The 16,816-nt window shown below is 36.8% G+C and overlaps 9 protein-coding genes across 9 annotated transcripts; 4 read left to right on the forward strand and 5 right to left on the reverse strand.

Moving 5' to 3' along the window:
* Positions 1 to 13: 13 nt before the first annotated feature.
* SOCG_00531 (U3 snoRNP-associated protein Lcp5) lies at positions 14 to 1,270 on the reverse strand. Its single transcript, XM_013162951.1, has one exon. The coding sequence runs from the start codon at positions 1,161 to 1,163 to the stop codon at positions 168 to 170; it is 996 nt and encodes a 331-aa protein (XP_013018405.1). The 5' UTR covers positions 1,164 to 1,270; the 3' UTR covers positions 14 to 167.
* Positions 1,271 to 1,398: 128 nt separating this feature from the next.
* On the reverse strand, positions 1,399 to 3,079 carry SOCG_00532 (pig-V). The gene is made up of 3 exons (XM_013162952.1): positions 2,965 to 3,079; positions 2,833 to 2,913; positions 1,399 to 2,791 (listed from the first exon to the last, which is right to left on the reverse strand). Exon 3 carries the CDS (start codon positions 2,770 to 2,772, stop codon positions 1,462 to 1,464), a length of 1,311 nt encoding a protein of 436 aa, XP_013018406.1. The 5' UTR covers positions 2,773 to 2,791; positions 2,833 to 2,913; positions 2,965 to 3,079; the 3' UTR covers positions 1,399 to 1,461.
* Positions 3,080 to 3,360: 281 nt separating this feature from the next.
* SOCG_00533 (uncharacterized protein) lies at positions 3,361 to 4,585 on the reverse strand. The gene is made up of 4 exons (XM_013162953.1): positions 4,377 to 4,585; positions 4,295 to 4,327; positions 3,862 to 4,205; positions 3,361 to 3,810 (listed from the first exon to the last, which is right to left on the reverse strand). Exons 1-4 carry the CDS (start codon positions 4,438 to 4,440, stop codon positions 3,679 to 3,681), a joined length of 573 nt encoding a protein of 190 aa, XP_013018407.1. The 5' UTR covers positions 4,441 to 4,585; the 3' UTR covers positions 3,361 to 3,678.
* Positions 4,586 to 5,135: 550 nt separating this feature from the next.
* SOCG_00534 (tRNA pseudouridylate synthase) lies at positions 5,136 to 6,661 on the forward strand. The gene has a single exon (XM_013162954.1). The coding sequence runs from the start codon at positions 5,261 to 5,263 to the stop codon at positions 6,509 to 6,511; it is 1,251 nt and encodes a 416-aa protein (XP_013018408.1). The 5' UTR covers positions 5,136 to 5,260; the 3' UTR covers positions 6,512 to 6,661.
* A 77-nt stretch (positions 6,662 to 6,738) lies between these two features.
* On the forward strand, positions 6,739 to 8,575 carry SOCG_00535 (XP-G family nuclease). Its single transcript, XM_013162955.1, has one exon. The coding sequence runs from the start codon at positions 6,966 to 6,968 to the stop codon at positions 8,409 to 8,411; it is 1,446 nt and encodes a 481-aa protein (XP_013018409.1). The 5' UTR covers positions 6,739 to 6,965; the 3' UTR covers positions 8,412 to 8,575.
* On the reverse strand, positions 8,466 to 10,221 carry SOCG_00536 (Sad1 interacting factor 3). The gene is made up of 3 exons (XM_013162956.1): positions 9,361 to 10,221; positions 8,659 to 9,320; positions 8,466 to 8,618 (listed from the first exon to the last, which is right to left on the reverse strand). Exons 1-3 carry the CDS (start codon positions 10,091 to 10,093, stop codon positions 8,580 to 8,582), a joined length of 1,434 nt encoding a protein of 477 aa, XP_013018410.1. The 5' UTR covers positions 10,094 to 10,221; the 3' UTR covers positions 8,466 to 8,579.
* Positions 10,222 to 10,887: 666 nt separating this feature from the next.
* Positions 10,888 to 12,968, forward strand: SOCG_00537 (WD repeat protein Pfs2). Its single transcript, XM_013162957.1, has one exon. The coding sequence runs from the start codon at positions 11,036 to 11,038 to the stop codon at positions 12,572 to 12,574; it is 1,539 nt and encodes a 512-aa protein (XP_013018411.1). The 5' UTR covers positions 10,888 to 11,035; the 3' UTR covers positions 12,575 to 12,968.
* SOCG_00539 (NST UDP-galactose transporter) lies at positions 12,762 to 16,755 on the reverse strand. The gene is made up of 3 exons (XM_013162959.1): positions 16,281 to 16,755; positions 15,499 to 16,203; positions 12,762 to 15,433 (listed from the first exon to the last, which is right to left on the reverse strand). The coding sequence occupies exons 1-3, from the start codon at positions 16,346 to 16,348 to the stop codon at positions 15,220 to 15,222; spliced, it is 987 nt and encodes a 328-aa protein (XP_013018413.1). The 5' UTR covers positions 16,349 to 16,755; the 3' UTR covers positions 12,762 to 15,219.
* On the forward strand, positions 12,902 to 15,183 carry SOCG_00538 (poly(A) polymerase Cid14). The gene has a single exon (XM_013162958.1). It carries the CDS (start codon positions 12,995 to 12,997, stop codon positions 15,023 to 15,025), a length of 2,031 nt encoding a protein of 676 aa, XP_013018412.1. The 5' UTR covers positions 12,902 to 12,994; the 3' UTR covers positions 15,026 to 15,183.
* Positions 16,756 to 16,816: the final 61 nt, after the last annotated feature.

The raw sequence follows: 16,816 nt of genomic DNA on the forward strand, positions 1-16,816 counted from the left end.
CATGAATACGAAAGTTTCACATAATTATTATTGTACAAGATATCCAAAGCTCAGTTATTCATTTAACAAAGTAAAAAGTTAAGCAACCAGTTCTATACCAAAACCTTTCATATTATTTTCCTTTAATTCCTCGTCCGATTATCCCAAAATTAACAGAACTCATCCAATTATCTACGTTTCAAAGCCTTTCTACGCTTACGATAAGCATCACCCATTCTATTTTGACCGCTACCTGATGCACCTTCAGAAGCGTCCGATGCACCACGCTTATTAGCACGAGATGAGAGATCGAGTTTGCGAGAGGCAAAAGCATCACTGTTAAAGCTACGATCCAATAAAGACCAATCTTCACCACCAAAACCGGGTTTCTTAGGCTTCTTGACATTTTTGAGTTCTTTCTTGGACAATTTTGGAAGACGTGTGTAATTACTTTCTTCATATTCAGCACGTTCGCGCATCTTCTCCAATTGTCTTTCATCCGCATGAATAACTCGGCCACCTCGTTCCAAGTTAGAGCCAATGCTTGGCATACTCTGAGGCAGAGATGACAAATCAGACGAAACAAATTCATCCACGAGTTGATTAGGTCTACGTCTTGGTTTTTTCTCGTCATCCATTGTTACAGCACGAATTCTAGGTGGGCGATAAACACCATCAGTCTTGGATTCATCCTCCTCGCTCTCGGATGAAACTTCCTCTGAGGAGACATCCTTTTTGTTGCTCTTTTTATGTTTTCCTTTAGCAGCAGGTGATTCCTCTTCATCACTCTCAAGTCCAACAAGATTTGGCTTATAATGGAGCTTAAGACTATCAGTGTCTTCTTGATTAATGCCACCATCCATACCAGAAGTGCTTAAAGATTCCAATTCTTCTTTACGTTCAGCAGCGCGCAAGAGTTTATCTAGCGAATACTGAATGCGATTTTCCAAAGGTCGGATTTTTTCGATTTCCAGTCGCAAACGAACGAGCTTCTCTACGACATTCTGAAACTCCAAGTAACTTTTTCCTTCTAACTTTACCAAAATTAAAAATGCAAGTTTTTGAACATAGGAAATAAGTAACTGCGTTTTTAAAGACACCAACGAAACGCCTTCAGATGTAGGTTTTAAGTCTTTCGGCAGACTTTCCAGCGCAGAAACCAGACTTTTGTTTATAACATCCATTTAAACCAACTTAATGTAAATGAACGCTTTCTTTTCTGGCTGTTTCGAAGAATTGAAAAGAAATAGGCAAAATCAGAGTTCTTGTGAGTCCAAATTTTGAGACGAATCCCCAAAATAAGGGATCAGATTTTTCCTCGTTAAAGTACAACAACGAACTGCAACGTTCGTTTATATAATATTAGTAGCTTTTATTTTAGTCAACTTTATATAATTGATGAGAGGTGCAAAGCAATATGTTTGAATAAGTGCTATATTCATGTCAATAAATCTTCTATTAATAATTTCATTACGAAAAGAACTAAGCAGGAGGTAAAAATGAACCATACAAACCTGCTTGTATGAGACTATAAAGAACCCATGAGAAGAGAATAGCTTCTGTGAATTTTCGAATATGCAGGGATGAGCTTCGTGACCAGGCATGTGCTAAAGACCAGTATAGAAGCGGAAAAGCTGACGAAAGTCTGTTTATTACTTGAGTATGCATTTGAAAGATTCCAAGATATAGATAGAAAAGACTGAGAATAAAGAGATATCGTATGGTTGCATCCGTTCTTATGAATGACGTTGAATACCATAAGGAAAAGACAAGAGGAACAATTGTGATACAAGCTAGAAGAAAATTGGGTATATTGTTTGGTGTCCAGTAACTGAGAAAACCAATATTCCAATACTTCTTTTGAACTGCAGGATATATGAATGGTAGATACGACAGACACCAGGAAGCATGAGGACAAAATACCTTATAAGCTTGAAACTGGCCATAAAAGAAAGGAATAACAATTTCAATACATCTACAACCGTTTATGAAGGCAGTTCTGAAAAATTTAGTAAATCCAACCTCCTGTCTCGCAAAAGAATAAAGGCTTTCAACTGTGGGAATAACAAATAGAAATGACCAGAAAATACCGTTGCTTCGGAAAAATGTAGAAATCGACCAAAACAGCATAGCTAACGTCTGCCTCTTTCGTACAAAACACAAGAGTCCAAGAAAACTGCATGCAGCAAAAGCTGATTCCGTATAACCAACTGACATAAAAATTCCAGCGGGAGATAATAGGTAGAAAATGATTGAGAGTACTGAAATTTGTTTATCCAAGAATATCACCTTCGTAGTACAATAAAAAGCCGCTGCCGCAACGGCATGTAAGACGATAGCTAAGCAGCACGCAGCTAATCCTAGTACAACTACATCCTTCGAGCCAAAGCAAACAAATCGTATTAAGGCGCTCCAAAAATCTGAAAATGCCCACTCTTGTTCGAATAGTCGATTTTGCAATGCCATATCCACGAAATAAATTGCATCCCAGCGGATCCAAGCCTTAAAAAATCCTCCTAACAGATTATTTCTTATTTGGGAATCATTTTGACTTAAGTAGAGATTTGCTGTGTGATCAAAAACTGAAAAAAAAGAAGTTAAGAAGGCAATCCCTAGATAAGAAACTGTACTCAGGAAAAACAACAGAACGCAAGTTTTCCTTGAGTTTATGGAAAAAAGTTTATGTTTTATCTTGTTTAAGGATTTCTTCGACTTTACGCATTCGTCTTTGTTCACGGAGTTTTTCGAGTTCGTCGTGGATTTCTTCTCTTTCAGTGGGAATTGTTCTGTCATCGTTTTTCCAAAAGTTTGCCTATAGACATTAGCTACTTATTTACATAAATCTCTTCATACACGCTCGATGTTTTTCTCGTAATAGCTAGGGTGTCCAATATAGTACATTGCCCCCAATGGAAGCGCACAATATAAAGTAAACTAGTTGAATAATAGTTAGTAAATGGATTACAACAATAAGATGGTACATACCTTGACTAGTTCGAGGTTTGCACGAACCATTGAAGTAAAGGCACAATAGTAGAGTTGAATTTAGAAGCGCTAATATATGATCACAACAACAAATAATCCCCAAACCAGTTTATGCTTTTTAGTATAAAAGCCTTATGACTAAAAAATCATTATTATCTAACTATATAACCATACATTCAGTAATACTTATTTACTCATTTTAGCTATATAGCTAGAACGAAGCTTTTTAATCTACATGGATTAGCACTCTAAAACACTTTATCGCTTTGAAATATTAAAATTGATCGCATACTTTAGCTTTGTGAGATTTTAAACTGTGCTTTGAAGTAATGGTTGAAGAAACATAAACGATTCTCAAAAGATTCAATTCCCATTACATTGCAATCTCCTTTATAGAAACCAACGTTTTACAGTTTTAATGCAGCGAGTCGATTCTCACTAGAGTATAATTTGCAATTAAACTAAGAGCTGAGAAACATAATTCATACCTATTCTAACTAATATGAAACGGTAAAAAAAAAGAGAATAAACCTAATCAACTTAAAACTGAAGTTTGAAAAATTTGACGTAAAAAATATCGGTATCAACGAAAGTAAAAGAAAATGTTGAAGCATACTAATGAAGAATAGTAAACTTCACTGTAAAGGATAAATGTTTTCTACGTTTTAACACCATGGTTGGCAAAAATATTAATCCATGAATATCCTCATTTATTTAGACCAACCCATCGTACAAGGAAAGAGCAGAGACTATTGTTGGATCTTTCTTTGAACCTTCACGGAATTCTTCCAAATTTAGTTGACCATCTTTATTCTTGTCCATCATGCTAAAAATCTTGTTCACGCGCTACAGAACTGGTTAGTCTTTGACATTTGTAGTTTCATCATGAAATCGTACCTTCTCAGGAGTATCTTCGTCTTCAGGAAGTTTCACCATGCTTCCTACCATTTTGTAGATAGCGTCGACAATTTGAAGCATTTCGTTGTATGAAATCAAGCCATTGTTGTCCAGGTCGTATAACTGGAATGCCCATACTAACTTGTCATCGAGTGTACCTCTAGATGTGACACTTAAGGCACAGATAAACTCCTTAAAGTCAATCGTTCCATTCTTGTCTGTATCAAAGACATTAAAGACATATTCTGCAAATGCAGAGGGATCACCGAAAGGAAAAAAGAGCTTATAGATTTTCTGAAATTCTTCTTTATTCAAATTACCAGAAGGACAGTCTTTAAAGAATCCTAAAGCAAATGTTAGTCCTTTGTCTGCAACAGCAGAAAGTGCTTTTTAGCAAGCATTGCCTGGCTTTAACTCGGCTGAAGAAGCATACCTTTATACCATTGCTGTAGCTCCTTTTTGTCAACTACAATAGTTAGAATTTGAACTTTGGAACTCCTGTATTTCCAACGTACACCTTGTAGAGCGAACCAATTCTTGAAGTTGATCTTGTGACAGTTTCGACTGAGACTTTCCCATAATTTTTTACTTTTGAACAATAATATGTTAATTTAGAGACAAAAAACGGCAAACCAAACGAAAGTTGTATTCAAACAGCCACTATGCCACTATTACCAGAGGCGCAGACTTAGACCATCGGTTTGGTAAAATCATATTATATGACAAATGACTTATAATAATATTACATGGAATTTATTTATGCAAATAAACAGTATGATCCAGTATGAAGAACATAGAAGATTGTATAATAAACTAGTAAATTTAATTGAAAAATTTAAAGCTATTTCTCGCATTGCTAATGTCGTTGCGGTTATGATTTGGACAATGGCAAGACGATAAAATTCCTACTTTCATTTCTGAACTCAAGTCCTTTCATCAGATAGTCGGATAACCTTTCAATGACTTATTTTGAAAAAGAGTATCCTCAATCTAGTGGCATTCAACCCTACGACGGCTGCAGAATTGCATCGCTGCTCTCTTGAATGGCTCGACCAGTATCCTTTCCTTGAAAGTCAGCAGACGTTCAAGAAGAGATACGAATTTGATATTTGATAATTTAAATGGAAAGATAAAATTCATAAAGTACATCTGCTAAATACAATTCATGAATAAATAAAATTTGTTTTTTACCATGAATATCGTAGTACGATACCGTAGTAAAATATTACGATAAAAAGAGAAGGAAGAGGTAGGATCCCAAAATTTTGTTCATCAGCGGATTGATTGTAAAAGAATTTGAAATTTATTCAAATGTTTCCTTCTTCTTAACGTTGTTTTTGATAGGAATTGCTTTTTACCGTGTAAAATAAAATGTCCTTGTTCAAGAAGATTGCCTCCTATGCAGCAGTTGACCTCCACCACTATTCGGGGAATCAGACTTCTCAGTACTTTACGGCAGAAAGGTATGTACAAGCGTCCAAAAAGGGATCCCTTGGAGAATTGTGAATATGTCTACCATGGCGATGGCTTAAGACGCGTTCCGCCGTATTTTTACGAATACATAACTTTTGCAAAACTTCGCTGGTATGGAAAAACGCTTTTGGAGATTTTTAACACAGAATTCCGAGATCGTGAGCCAGGATATTACGAAAAGGCCATTCGTGGTGGTCAAGTGAATGTCAATCATAAAGTTGGAAACGTGGATACCATCATCAACAACGGCTATATAGTCTCCCATCACGCTCACCGCCATGAGCCTCCTGTTTCTGATCAACCAGTTGCTATTGTTCATGAAGATGAAAAATTTGTTGTAATAGACAAGCCTGCAGGTGTTCCAGTCCATCCCACTGGACGTTACAACCACAATACTGTTCTTCACATTCTGATGAAGGAAAATAAATGTCCCTTTCTTTACCCTTGCAACCGACTCGACCGCTTGACGTCTGGACTAATGTTTTTCTCAAAAACCCCAAAGGCAGCTGAAGAGATGCGTGTTTACATGATAAGTAAGTCTTTGAAAAAAGAGTATATTGCTAGGGTCGTTGGTGAATTCCCCGCCGACAAAGAAATTACTTGTGACGCCCGTCTTCTGACTGTTGCCCCTACCCTTGGACTTAACCGAGTTCATCCAGACGGTAAAGAAGCTGTCACTGTGTTTCGTAGAATCGCATTTGATGGTAATACTTCTCTTGTTCATTGTAAGCCTCTCACCGGAAGAACGCATCAACTGCGTGTTCATTTGCAATACCTGGGTCACCCGATTGCAAATGACCCTATATACGCAAATAAACGAGTCTGGGGCTCCTCCCTTGGAAAAAATGGAGAAGGAGATAATGCTTCCGTAATTATGCGTCTTTCTGAAATTGGCAAAACTGAAACTGCTTCTCCTCTACTACAATATGAATGGTATACCAACGAAACACAAGCAGAAGCAAAAGCTCGTAGAGATAAACGAATTGGTGAACTCTTGACAGGTGAGCATTGTGAAGTATGTGGTTCGCCCTTGTATACCGACCCAAGTCCAGAGGAACTTGGGATTTGGTTGCATGCTTTACGTTATGAGAGCGAGGAATGGTCTTATAAAACGGATTATCCGGCTTGGGCCTTGAAAGTAAAGGATAAAGACCCATCTTCCTGTCCTTTACCCTAACTGTTGTTGAACTTGCGCTCTTCAAGAACTCCTGTACATTAGTAATTTAGAATACTTTAGACCATATTTTGTAGCAAATTGACGGCTACCGTCATGGATTTTGGATTTAAATAGATATCAATAAATAAAGTAATAAGTTTATACAAGTTAAAATTGTGTTTCGATTGCTATTCGTCTATAAGCATATTATAGAAATATCACTTTTGGGTACACCGTATTGCTCCTAGAGAATATCTTATAGAAGACATTCGTAACAAAAAATAAAAATGACAATAAAACAATGTATAATAAAGAAAGCATTACTGTTATGAAATCTTCGAATCTCAACTCGTTACTTCATCTTCAAGTAACTGACAGAGCATGACCGATTTGTAATTTAGAAAAAGCAAGCTTGGTAATGCGTGATGTTGCCAGTTAGCTTTGGCCTAAATTCGTCTTTCTAATGTGAATTGTAATGGGTGTTCAAGGTTTGCTACCGATGCTTCGGAGAGTTGCTCCTGAAAGTATTCAATCAATTGCAGCAAGCTCATTTTCCAGCTTATTTCCAGTGGTCGCCATAGATGGAACATTACTGCTTATACGGAACTTTCGCTCTCAGTACACCGCTTTAAACTATAGCTTTAATCATTTCAAATGGGCGTTCAAGCTTGCTAGGTATTGTCGCAGACAAAAAATAATGCCAATCGTTGTTTTTGATAATCCAATTCCAAACGAACACAAAGCAGAAGAACATGAAAAAAGAAAATTATTAAAAGAAAATGTTATAAGGGACCGTAATGATATATCCAAACGTGTATCTCTTCAGAAGACTTTTGAATCGGTTTTGCTAAGCGAGACAAAACAATTTAATGTTCCTGATTTTGATCTTGATGAAGTTCTTTATTCACTCGAAAATTTGCTTGAAGATGTTGATTTGGAAAATACAAAACTTCCCACACCTGTTAACCCAGAGGATTTAGAATCCGCATCAAAATCACCGGACGTTCGAGTCCCTTCACCAAATTCCATAGACAAGAAACTGAAACAGAAAAAGTTAGAAAAAGTTGAGGAACTCTATAATCAGTTGATAGGTTTACTGAGTGATTTGGGCTCTTTTTCTGATGTAAACGAGTACCTTAAAACACTAAAGCCACGCTCTGATTTCCGAGACCTAAAATTATGTGTTCTTTATCTACTTGGAAAGCTTGACTTGGAGACCTTACGAAGTTGTAGACTAAAAGTACAGGAGGAACTGATAAAATATGAGCGTCGTCTTTACTCACCAACCAAACAGCATTTTGAGGAGTTGATTGAATTGCTAAAAATTTTGAATATTCCTGTGACTTATGCCCCCATTGCAGTTGAAGCTGAAGCGTTTGCGTCTGCCATATATAAGAAGAATTTGGCAACCGTTGTTGCTACTCAGGATACGGATACATTGGCATTAGGTGCTCCCATGGTATCAGATTTTTTAGATAATTCACAGTTGTTTTACCATTTTCTTACCTATGTAAATCCAATGCGGATTTGCGATAGCCTAAACATTTCTTATAGACAATTCCAGATATACTGTCTTATGTGTGGAACTGATTTTTCTACTCGAATTCCTAAAATAGGACCAGTACGTGCTTTAGAGCTTATTCAAGAGCATAGAGATGTTTCTTCTATTTTAAGTCATTTATCGCTTTCAAATAAGTTCAATGTACCAGAGGATTATGAGAAACAAATGAAGATTGCTCTTGAACGGTTTACTGAATTACCAAATAAAAATGAGTTTTTTCAATTCATAACCGCAAGCCAGAAAAGTTTTTTGCAAATGTCCGACACTTACTACTTGGATCTTGAAAGGCAGGCATTGAAGGTCTTTAACTTGCAGCCTGATTTTGTTGAGCATAACGTCCTTGAGTACTACCACTATTAATATATTTATTTTAGAGAAATCTATAATGATAGGGATGAATTTTCTCTACCACTTTTTAGTCATAACAGAAGAGAAAAATGGGAACATTTATTCTATTCGTAAGAAACCTAAAGACCGAACAAAAACTCAATACCATCCTGAAATTAAAATAACTAATTATTAACAAGTTTAGCTTTTTGCTAACTTTAAACGAAGAATAACCTCAAACTGCGAATGTTAGTAGTGTATCATTGTCAAACAAACATACCATAAAAACAATCATGAACAAAGTAATTAGAATAATGATAATCCATGTAATGGAATTCATTTTCTTATCGGCACTCGATTTCCCAAAGATATCGAGCATGTCAAATATAACCTTACAACGTTTGTTCAACACATTCGTCCTAGGCCCGATTTCTAAGTATTCTCGAAATGCTGTGTATAAAGGAAGTAGCAAAGGTTCAGAATCCCATAAAAATTCTGGCGTATCTAATACATTACTAATCAGATTTACGTCTACACGCAATTGAAATAAATGTCCGCTCATTCGAATAACTTCCGCTCTAGAGAGGCCCAAGTGTCCGTATAAAGCTAGCTTTTTAGGGAATATTAGCGCTGAATTCATTGTCACATCCGTCCGGAGTTCAAATCTGGAAAGCTTGACGGACTGTGCAAGAGCATGAGACATAACAAGCTTCATTTTTATATCAGCGGAAGGAATATGAATCATATCGTTATAAATGCGAGGTCGTTTGGTATGAGGGGCGTAATGAAAATGTAGGTCTTCAACTTCACATTCCTCCTCAGCTAAAGGCTTAATCATCAATGAGTTCTCTCCTCCTGCAAAAGTTAAATCTGCTAGAATATCTTTCTCTTGCCCTAGTGAAAAATTCCAAAACACTATAACACCATAAGAGAAAACAAAAACTAAGAATAAGTTAGCGGGTTAACATAGAATTAAACGTACTTTCTGAAATGCGGTACATTTGAGCGATTGAACTTGCGGACGGAGAGGTGGTGGATGTGGATTCCTCATTTAGTTGTTGTAATTGATCAGAGGATGTAGAAGGAGAATCTTCTTGTTCTATTGGTGGTGGAGGGCCACTAGCGATGCGACAGGATTCAGATCTACCATACACTAATGGTAAATGGTAAACGGCATACAAGGTCTCATCGTACTTTCTCGGCCTAACCTTGTGATATGTTCTCAAAAAATGTTTAACTTTTGGTATTTGAAAGGCGTCACATATAGAATAAGCTGTAGCTCTTGGAAATCCTAATTCCTCTCTTTTGTCCTTCGAAAGGTTTTCTGACTTAATCATGTTATAAGAACTTAACGGTACTACATCTTCATAAACACTAGGATCTTCTTCGAAAGAATTAACAGCATGATCTTCTGGTAAAAGCACAAGCTTTTGCGATGTCTTTGTCGTCCGTTGAGGAATATGAGAATTTGCATTCACATGACGATTCTTGAGTAACCAACCCAATGGATGGTCTATTTTTTGTGCATTCTTTTTTCTCTTAAATAGTTCCTGGGCCGATGATATTCGATGATTTCCAAATCCAGGAGGACTATGCCGTTGCGGCGTCAAACGAGAGTACTCTGGACTTACCGGAGGAGCGATGTGGACCGGCGTTGATAGCTTTGTATTAATTGTCCTCTTCGGAGGCAGGGTAGGCCTTTGTTTATTCGACATTATCGTTTCCAAAATCGAAGTCTGTTCTGTACAATGCTCTCTGGTAACTGCTTTCTGAGAACACAGGCTATAATTATATTACATGATGCATGGATAGCGTATTATCGTAAGTAGTACTTATATTTTCATTGTGTTTAACGTGCTACCTTTTATGTCATTAACTGGTAAACAAACATCCTTGAGTAAAAACTAAAAAATAAAAATCAATTTGTCTCGATAATGCAGAGTTGATGCAATTCGTTTTTATAAAATTTCAGAGTTTTCAAATGAATAATTTCGTTTTAAAACTGTCATTCCGTTGCTTGTTTACGAAACTGAATTATTGAATTTCTTTGTGAGACAAAAAAAGCGTTGGATGAAAATAAAAAAGGTCAATCTGAATTCAATCCTTAATAAAACTAATTCTAGTGTTAAAATAGTATATACATAAAATTATTTATAATGGAATATCTCTTGCCCTTTATGGGAATTCTTGAAATTTTGAACATTTGACGAGTAAAAAGGGGCTTTTTTTTTTTTTTTTTTTTTTTTTTTTGTGGGAAATAAGAGCTACAGAATAAGAAATGAAAAGAATACAATAATAACATCCAAACTCATTTCTTGGTTGCAACTTTGAGGACGAAATTACGACTTGAGGTTCTACCTGATTCTTTCCAGTCATTAAATATTTCAGTTCTTATTCTAAAAAAAAGTAGTAAAAAAAGACTACATCTTTCATTCACTTGTCTCCTACATTAATTGAAAGGCATCCTTCATTTATCGCATACGCAGCACCACTTCCAACATAGAGGTAGAGCGTGTAATTCGGACTTTCTTTGAATTCATTCAGATTAATAGTTAATACCATCTTGCATTATTATACGAAGGAAAAGAAGTTTCTCTCCTTTGTAAATTTCTCATTTTTAAGGGTTCCAATATAAACGTTTGGTTTTTACAGTAAGGATGGAGCGCGCCGAAAATGCTAGAATTATTCAAAAGCCTATGACGAGAAGAACCGTTGACTATGGCTCCAATCTTTCCCAGTATGTTTTGAATCGGCATCTTCGAAGCAATATGTATCACGTTCATGTTCCTAGGCCCAATCCCAATCACATTCTAAATTTATATCCTCCGTGCGAATATAAATATAACTACGCTAATTCTTTATGTACTAAGTATATTCACACGTCTGCAAATAAGGCACGACATGTTATTAACGTTGTGCGGTGGACACCAGATGGCAGAAGACTTTTAACGGGTTCTTCTACAGGAGAATTTACCCTGTGGAATGGTCTGACATTTAATTTTGAACTTATTAACCAGAGTCACGATTATGCTGTTCGATGCGCCGAATGGAGCTCAGATGGCCGCTGGCTCATTTCCGGTGACGGAGGTGGTATTATCAAGTATTTCGAACCAAATTTGAATAATGTAAAAATTCTTCAAGCTCATGAAATGGAAATTCGAGATGTGGCTTTCTCGCCGAATGATAGTAAATTTGTTACTGCTAGTGACGACGGTTCTCTGAAAATATGGAATTTCCAAATGAGCGTTGAAGAGCAAAAGCTCACAGGACATGGTTGGGATGTCAAAACGGTGGATTGGCACCCTTCCAAGGGCCTTTTAGCTTCTGGATCTAAAGACAACTTAGTGAAGTTTTGGGATCCTCGTACTGCCTCCTGTCTTGCTACATTACATGGACATAAAAATACGATTATGCAGGCAAGTTTCCAAAAAGGATTTGGAAATAATTATCTCGCTACTGTTTCAAGAGATAGTACTTGCCGGATTTTTGATTTACGAGTCATGAAAGATATCCGAGTTTTGAGAGGCCATGAGAAAGATATTAATTGTGTTACATGGCACCCTATTCATGGCAACTTACTTACAACTGGTGGCTCTGATGGAAGCGTCAATCATTACAGTTTAGACGAGCCACCCGTGTATTCCCAGCAGAAACACCACGAAAAACATCCCAACACCACCCTTTCATCTTCTTCTCATTTATTATATCCTATTGCTGAAATTCCTTATGCTCATGAGCTCGGTATATGGAGTATGCAATATCATCCACTAGGCCATTTACTTTGCACTGGCTCCAACGACAAAACTACTAGATTTTGGTCAAGGTCTCGTCCAGAGGATGAAGAATCCTTCTTGGACCGCCATCATTTGGGTGAAGAACAATCTGAAGCTGTTATTGGACAAAGACGTGCTGTAGCGGAAGAAGAAGATGCGTATGAACCTGATGAAACTTCACCGGTGGAAAACTTGTCGAATGCGAACAAGACTTATCCTTCTATGCCTTCCTTACCTGGTTTGGGGAATGCACCAGGATTTGCACCTTCAGTAGCAGCTGCCGCATCTTCAGCGAATCCACAAATTCCTGGCATGACACATGCACCTACTCAAAATTATGGAAATCATTCCCCATCAACTGGCCCGTTTATCCCGGGATTAGGATCTCGTCATCAGGATCCTTATTCACAATCCTATCGTTAAAAATTTTCTATTTCTATTTCTGTTATTAGACTTTTTTTTATTTTTTATTTTTTTTTTGATGACAGTTTTCAGAGAAACTGCTACGCGATTACTAATAATTATACAACTTCAAACGTTTCTTCCGTCAATTTAGTACCTAACTCGTCCAGAAACAAATGTATAAGAATCCTTTTATTTTTACAGAGCTAATAATTTATACTTTTACTACTTTTCTATTTTATTGTTTAACGCGCATTAACGTGACATAGAGAAGTTGCTGTAATAGGAATCTGAGAATTGTGCAACAAAATCACCACAAAATTTTCTGGACTTGTATGTGGTCATTGTCTAAGGATTGACTCTCAAATTTGTGGATTTATATAAATAAGGGACCATTTCTACATTGATATTTGTTGGAGATAATTCCCTTTGGCTTGGGAAATGGCTAAAAAAAGTACATTCTCCAAAGCAAACAAAGCTAATAAGATAAAAAAGAAATCAAAATTTGATGAGCGTGAACCTTTACCTAGAAGAATATTCAAAAAGGATGATAGGAATCGCAGATTTAAGAAGAATGATGGAAAAAGGAAATCGAAATACCCTGACGAATTGGAAGTGAACAATAACTTTAGTCTTTTGGAGCAGGAGCAGGGGGAAAACAGAAAAGAAAGTGATGGCACCCAATACTCACAACAAAAAAATGATATAGATAATCCCTCAAAGCCGTCATTGAATCAGTCAGGACGAGTCGATCCTTTGGAAACCCTAGAAAAGTTAGATCTTCCGGAAGAAGCAATCAAGAAAGGTGCACCCTCTATTTTAGTAGGTTTAAAAAAATTGGATGATAAAAGTGAGAAGCCGAAACCTGAACCAAAGAATGCTGTGGATGAAAATGCAGATTATATAGGTTTCGATTGGAATAGTGATGAAGACGTAAATGACACTTCCAAAGACGAAACCAATGATTCAGGGCCCAACAATATTCCTGGATTTATGCAAAACAACGGTCGATTTTTTCACGAGGCCAACAAACAAAATGAACAATCAAGTAGGAAAAGAAAGCGTATGGCATACGAAATTGATCCTAGTTCTTGCCCTTGGCATAGACCATACAAAGCAGATATTGAAGTGTCTCGACTCTTGCATCAGGATATCACTCAATTTGTCGACTATATAACGCCGACGCCTGAAGAGCATGCTGTTCGAAAATCTTTAATTTCACGCATTAATAATGCCGTTGTAAAGAAGTGGCCAGACGTTTCGGTATATGTATTTGGTAGTTTCGAGACCCGACTCTATCTTCCTACCTCTGATTTGGATATGGTAATAATGTCTTCAGACAGTCATTACCGTGGAAGCAAAAAGGATATGTTTGTTTTGGCACATCACCTAAGGAAATCTAAAGTAGCCACTGATATCCAAGTTATCACTACTGCTAATGTGCCTATCATCAAATTTGTGGATCCAATAACGAAGATTCATGTCGATGTATCTTTCAACCAAGCCGGAGGTCTTAAAACATGTCTGGTTGTGAACGGCTTTTTGAAGAAATATCCTGCTCTTCGTCCTCTTGTAATTATCATTAAACACTACCTAAACATGCGAGCTCTAAATGAGGTGTTTTTGGGTGGTCTTAGTAGTTACGCTATTGTTTGTTTGGTGGTCTCTTTTCTTCAACTTCATCCGAGATTAAGTACTGGTTCAATTCGTGAAGAAGATAATTACGGCGTTTTGCTTTTAGAACTTTTGGAACTCTATGGCAAGCGTTTTCACTACGATGCAGTTGGTATCGCCGTTCATAATGGTGGTTTCTATTTTTCAAAGAAAAAACAAGGATGGTTAAGACCAAATCAACCGTACCTGTTATCTATTATGGATCCTGTTGAATTTAGTAATGATGTATCAAAATCTAGTCGTGGTCTACTTCGCGTTAAAGCCACCCTGGGTAATGGATTTGACTTATTAACAAATGAATTGTTTGCCCTTGCTTCTAGAATCGAACGAGAGGGATCACGTAGAATAAGTGATTTCCCTAGTATTTTGGGCAGCATCATCTCTGTGGATGAAGGTGTTCGTAAACATAGAGTTCATATGCTGAATTGCTTTAATGAGCATCCTATCGCATTAGAACCGATGGTTGATGTTGAACAACTTTCTAGTATCGATGTTGATCGTCTTCCTACTGAAAATGTTGATTTACAATTTGTGGAAGATGAATCTGATTCAGATGAGGTTGAACAGGAGACGGATGACTTAATAAAGAAAAAGGGTCTAAACGACCTTCAAAATACTAACCACAACGAAGGCTTGTCGAATGTTTCAGATGCTCGTATGAATGCGAAAGATTTATTTAATATTGATGAAGAAAGCTCTGAAGAATACGAGAAAAATGACAATGACTTCAAACGTGATATCCAAAGATCTGACGAAGAGGAGTCACGTGCCACAAAAGTGAGAAAGAAGACTCGGTGATTATTAGTATAGATGAAAAATATCTTTTGCTGGGATAGAAGTTTGGTTTCTTTTTTATTTTTATTTTTTTTTTTGGGATGGACGTTACCTAATGAAATATTAATGTTTGTCTAAAAAAGTACGAATTAATTTATTAGTTTGCATAGCAGTAAGGAGTAATTATATCTAAAATAAAAGGAAAGCGAACAATATAATCAAATTTCAGCGAGAGGAAGCTTTATTATGGAATGGTAAGTTGCAATTCCATAGATGAGCAAAACGAATCCGGTAAATTGTAGCAGATGAAATGATTCCATTCCAAAGAGTAACGCAATAACCCAGATACCGAACGTTCGAGCAATGTCTAAAAGAGAACGTGTAGTAGCCGAATATATGTGAGTGATGGAGAGACCACTTACGTTAAAAAAGCTATGAAGTTAGCCAAAATTCAAGAAACAAAACGAAAGTCAAAACAAAAAAGTTAGAATACATACGCAATGGAGATTAAAATAACGAAGGAGATGAAGTAAAGAATAGGAAGTTCGTTTAGTCGGGAGAAAACGTGAGAGTAATCAAACCAACCATACCTTCCAGCCTCAGTGGAACCAACAAAATAATAAGAAAGGCCCATACCGAGGAGAACAAAAATGACACCGTAAGTACCTTCATATGCAACCAATTCGGGAGGATCAACATGGATATAAGACAAGATGTATTCTTCAAGAGTAAATTGCACAGCCAAAAACCCTTGACCAATAAGTACTGCAGAAATACCTAACGTAGGATTTGATCCAACATTTGCTGTGAAACCAGAATAACCAACTAATGCCACACCGAGCACCACAAAAGTCAAAGAAAGCCACTGATGGCGCCCAATGTAGCTTTTCAAAAATGTGATTGAAAATAAAGCAACAAACAAGATCAGGGATCCTCTTGTCATTTGATAAATACTAGCACTTGTAAACAATAATCCGACATTCATCAAGGTGGAGCCGGAAATATCCATAATAGCTGGCAATGCTAAAGCGGCCTTTTCCTTGAGAGTTAACTTTTCCAATGATTCATAATCTGATCTTCTAGAGTAGCGTCGATAAAACACATAAAACCATAAACAAGCTTCACCTAAAAAGATGTTTAGGCTCTGAAAGATAGCCATACTTTTTACTGGCCCAGCATCCTCTGCAATAGTATCCTGATATCTAAAAAATTCCCAATGGTTAGCAAATGAGTCTTCATTATTGAATTCTTCCTTCTAAAATCTAGTGCTGCTTCGTACTTGGACAAAATGGTATTGGCGACACCGGACGCCAGCATAACAATTGGTAGCAACGTATTGAAAGACATTTCCTGGAGAAAATGCAGTTGATCTTTAAAAGGAATGACACTTGGTAAGACCTGACTTTAGTGTTGGTCGCTGAACACGTACCACAGGAAACAAGTATCACTTATATGGACAGAGCAAAAGGTTAGAGTGCAACAAAGAGAACAGCTAATAAGATATTAAATCTAATGTAATCCAGTTACTTTTTTCAATTATAAGTCATGAAAAGGTATGAATTACATGTATCAAGAAATACCTAAAGCGCATTGCATTTTTTTATGTCGATCTCTTAAGCGAGTAGTGAAGATCAACCATGGGCAAGTACATTGAATCGAGAATGACGAAGATCTTAATCATTTAATGCCCCCACTGAGCCCTTAAAAGAGATGGGGGTCTAAATAGATACACTTACTGAATCCAAAAATTACTCCACAAACAATACCATGTGGGGGTTTGCTACCAACTTGCTAGTGTACCTAAGGGTTTAGTAC

Source organism: Schizosaccharomyces octosporus (genome assembly GCF_000150505.1).
Source record: "Schizosaccharomyces octosporus yFS286 unplaced genomic scaffold supercont6.2, whole genome shotgun sequence".
Classification (NCBI taxonomy): Eukaryota; Fungi; Ascomycota; class Schizosaccharomycetes; order Schizosaccharomycetales; family Schizosaccharomycetaceae; genus Schizosaccharomyces; species Schizosaccharomyces octosporus.

What these genes read in the sequence shown, in the direction of transcription:
- SOCG_00534 (XM_013162954.1), top strand. Translation starts at nt 5,261, where the DNA reads ATGCAGCAGTTGACCTCCACCACTATTCGGGGAATCAGACTTCTCAGT.
- SOCG_00531 (XM_013162951.1), bottom strand. Translation starts at nt 1,163, where the DNA reads ATGGATGTTATAAACAAAAGTCTGGTTTCTGCGCTGGAAAGTCTGCCG.
- SOCG_00536 (XM_013162956.1), bottom strand. Translation starts at nt 10,093, where the DNA reads ATGTCGAATAAACAAAGGCCTACCCTGCCTCCGAAGAGGACAATTAAT. An exon ending in AATGTACCGCATTTCAGAAA is followed by an intron (nt 9,321 to 9,360) that starts GTACGTTTAATT and finishes ACTTATTCTTAG; the next exon opens with TTTTTGTTTTCTCTTATGGT. An exon ending in TGTTCATGATTGTTTTTATG is followed by an intron (nt 8,619 to 8,658) that starts GTATGTTTGTTT and finishes TAACATTCGCAG; the next exon opens with TTTGAGGTTATTCTTCGTTT.
- SOCG_00533 (XM_013162953.1), bottom strand. Translation starts at nt 4,440, where the DNA reads ATGGGAAAGTCTCAGTCGAAACTGTCACAAGATCAACTTCAAGAATTG. An exon ending in GCTACAGCAATGGTATAAAG is followed by an intron (nt 4,206 to 4,294) that starts GTATGCTTCTTC and finishes CATTTGCTTTAG; the next exon opens with GATTCTTTAAAGACTGTCCT. An exon ending in ACGAAGATACTCCTGAGAAG is followed by an intron (nt 3,811 to 3,861) that starts GTACGATTTCAT and finishes CCAGTTCTGTAG; the next exon opens with CGCGTGAACAAGATTTTTAG.
- SOCG_00537 (XM_013162957.1), top strand. Translation starts at nt 11,036, where the DNA reads ATGGAGCGCGCCGAAAATGCTAGAATTATTCAAAAGCCTATGACGAGA.
- SOCG_00535 (XM_013162955.1), top strand. Translation starts at nt 6,966, where the DNA reads ATGGGTGTTCAAGGTTTGCTACCGATGCTTCGGAGAGTTGCTCCTGAA.
- SOCG_00532 (XM_013162952.1), bottom strand. Translation starts at nt 2,772, where the DNA reads ATGACAGAACAATTCCCACTGAAAGAGAAGAAATCCACGACGAACTCG.
- SOCG_00539 (XM_013162959.1), bottom strand. Translation starts at nt 16,348, where the DNA reads ATGTCTTTCAATACGTTGCTACCAATTGTTATGCTGGCGTCCGGTGTC. An exon ending in GCCAATACCATTTTGTCCAA is followed by an intron (nt 16,204 to 16,280) that starts GTACGAAGCAGC and finishes GGAATTTTTTAG; the next exon opens with ATATCAGGATACTATTGCAG. An exon ending in GTTATTTTAATCTCCATTGC is followed by an intron (nt 15,434 to 15,498) that starts GTATGTATTCTA and finishes CTAACTTCATAG; the next exon opens with CTTTTTTAACGTAAGTGGTC.
- SOCG_00538 (XM_013162958.1), top strand. Translation starts at nt 12,995, where the DNA reads ATGGCTAAAAAAAGTACATTCTCCAAAGCAAACAAAGCTAATAAGATA.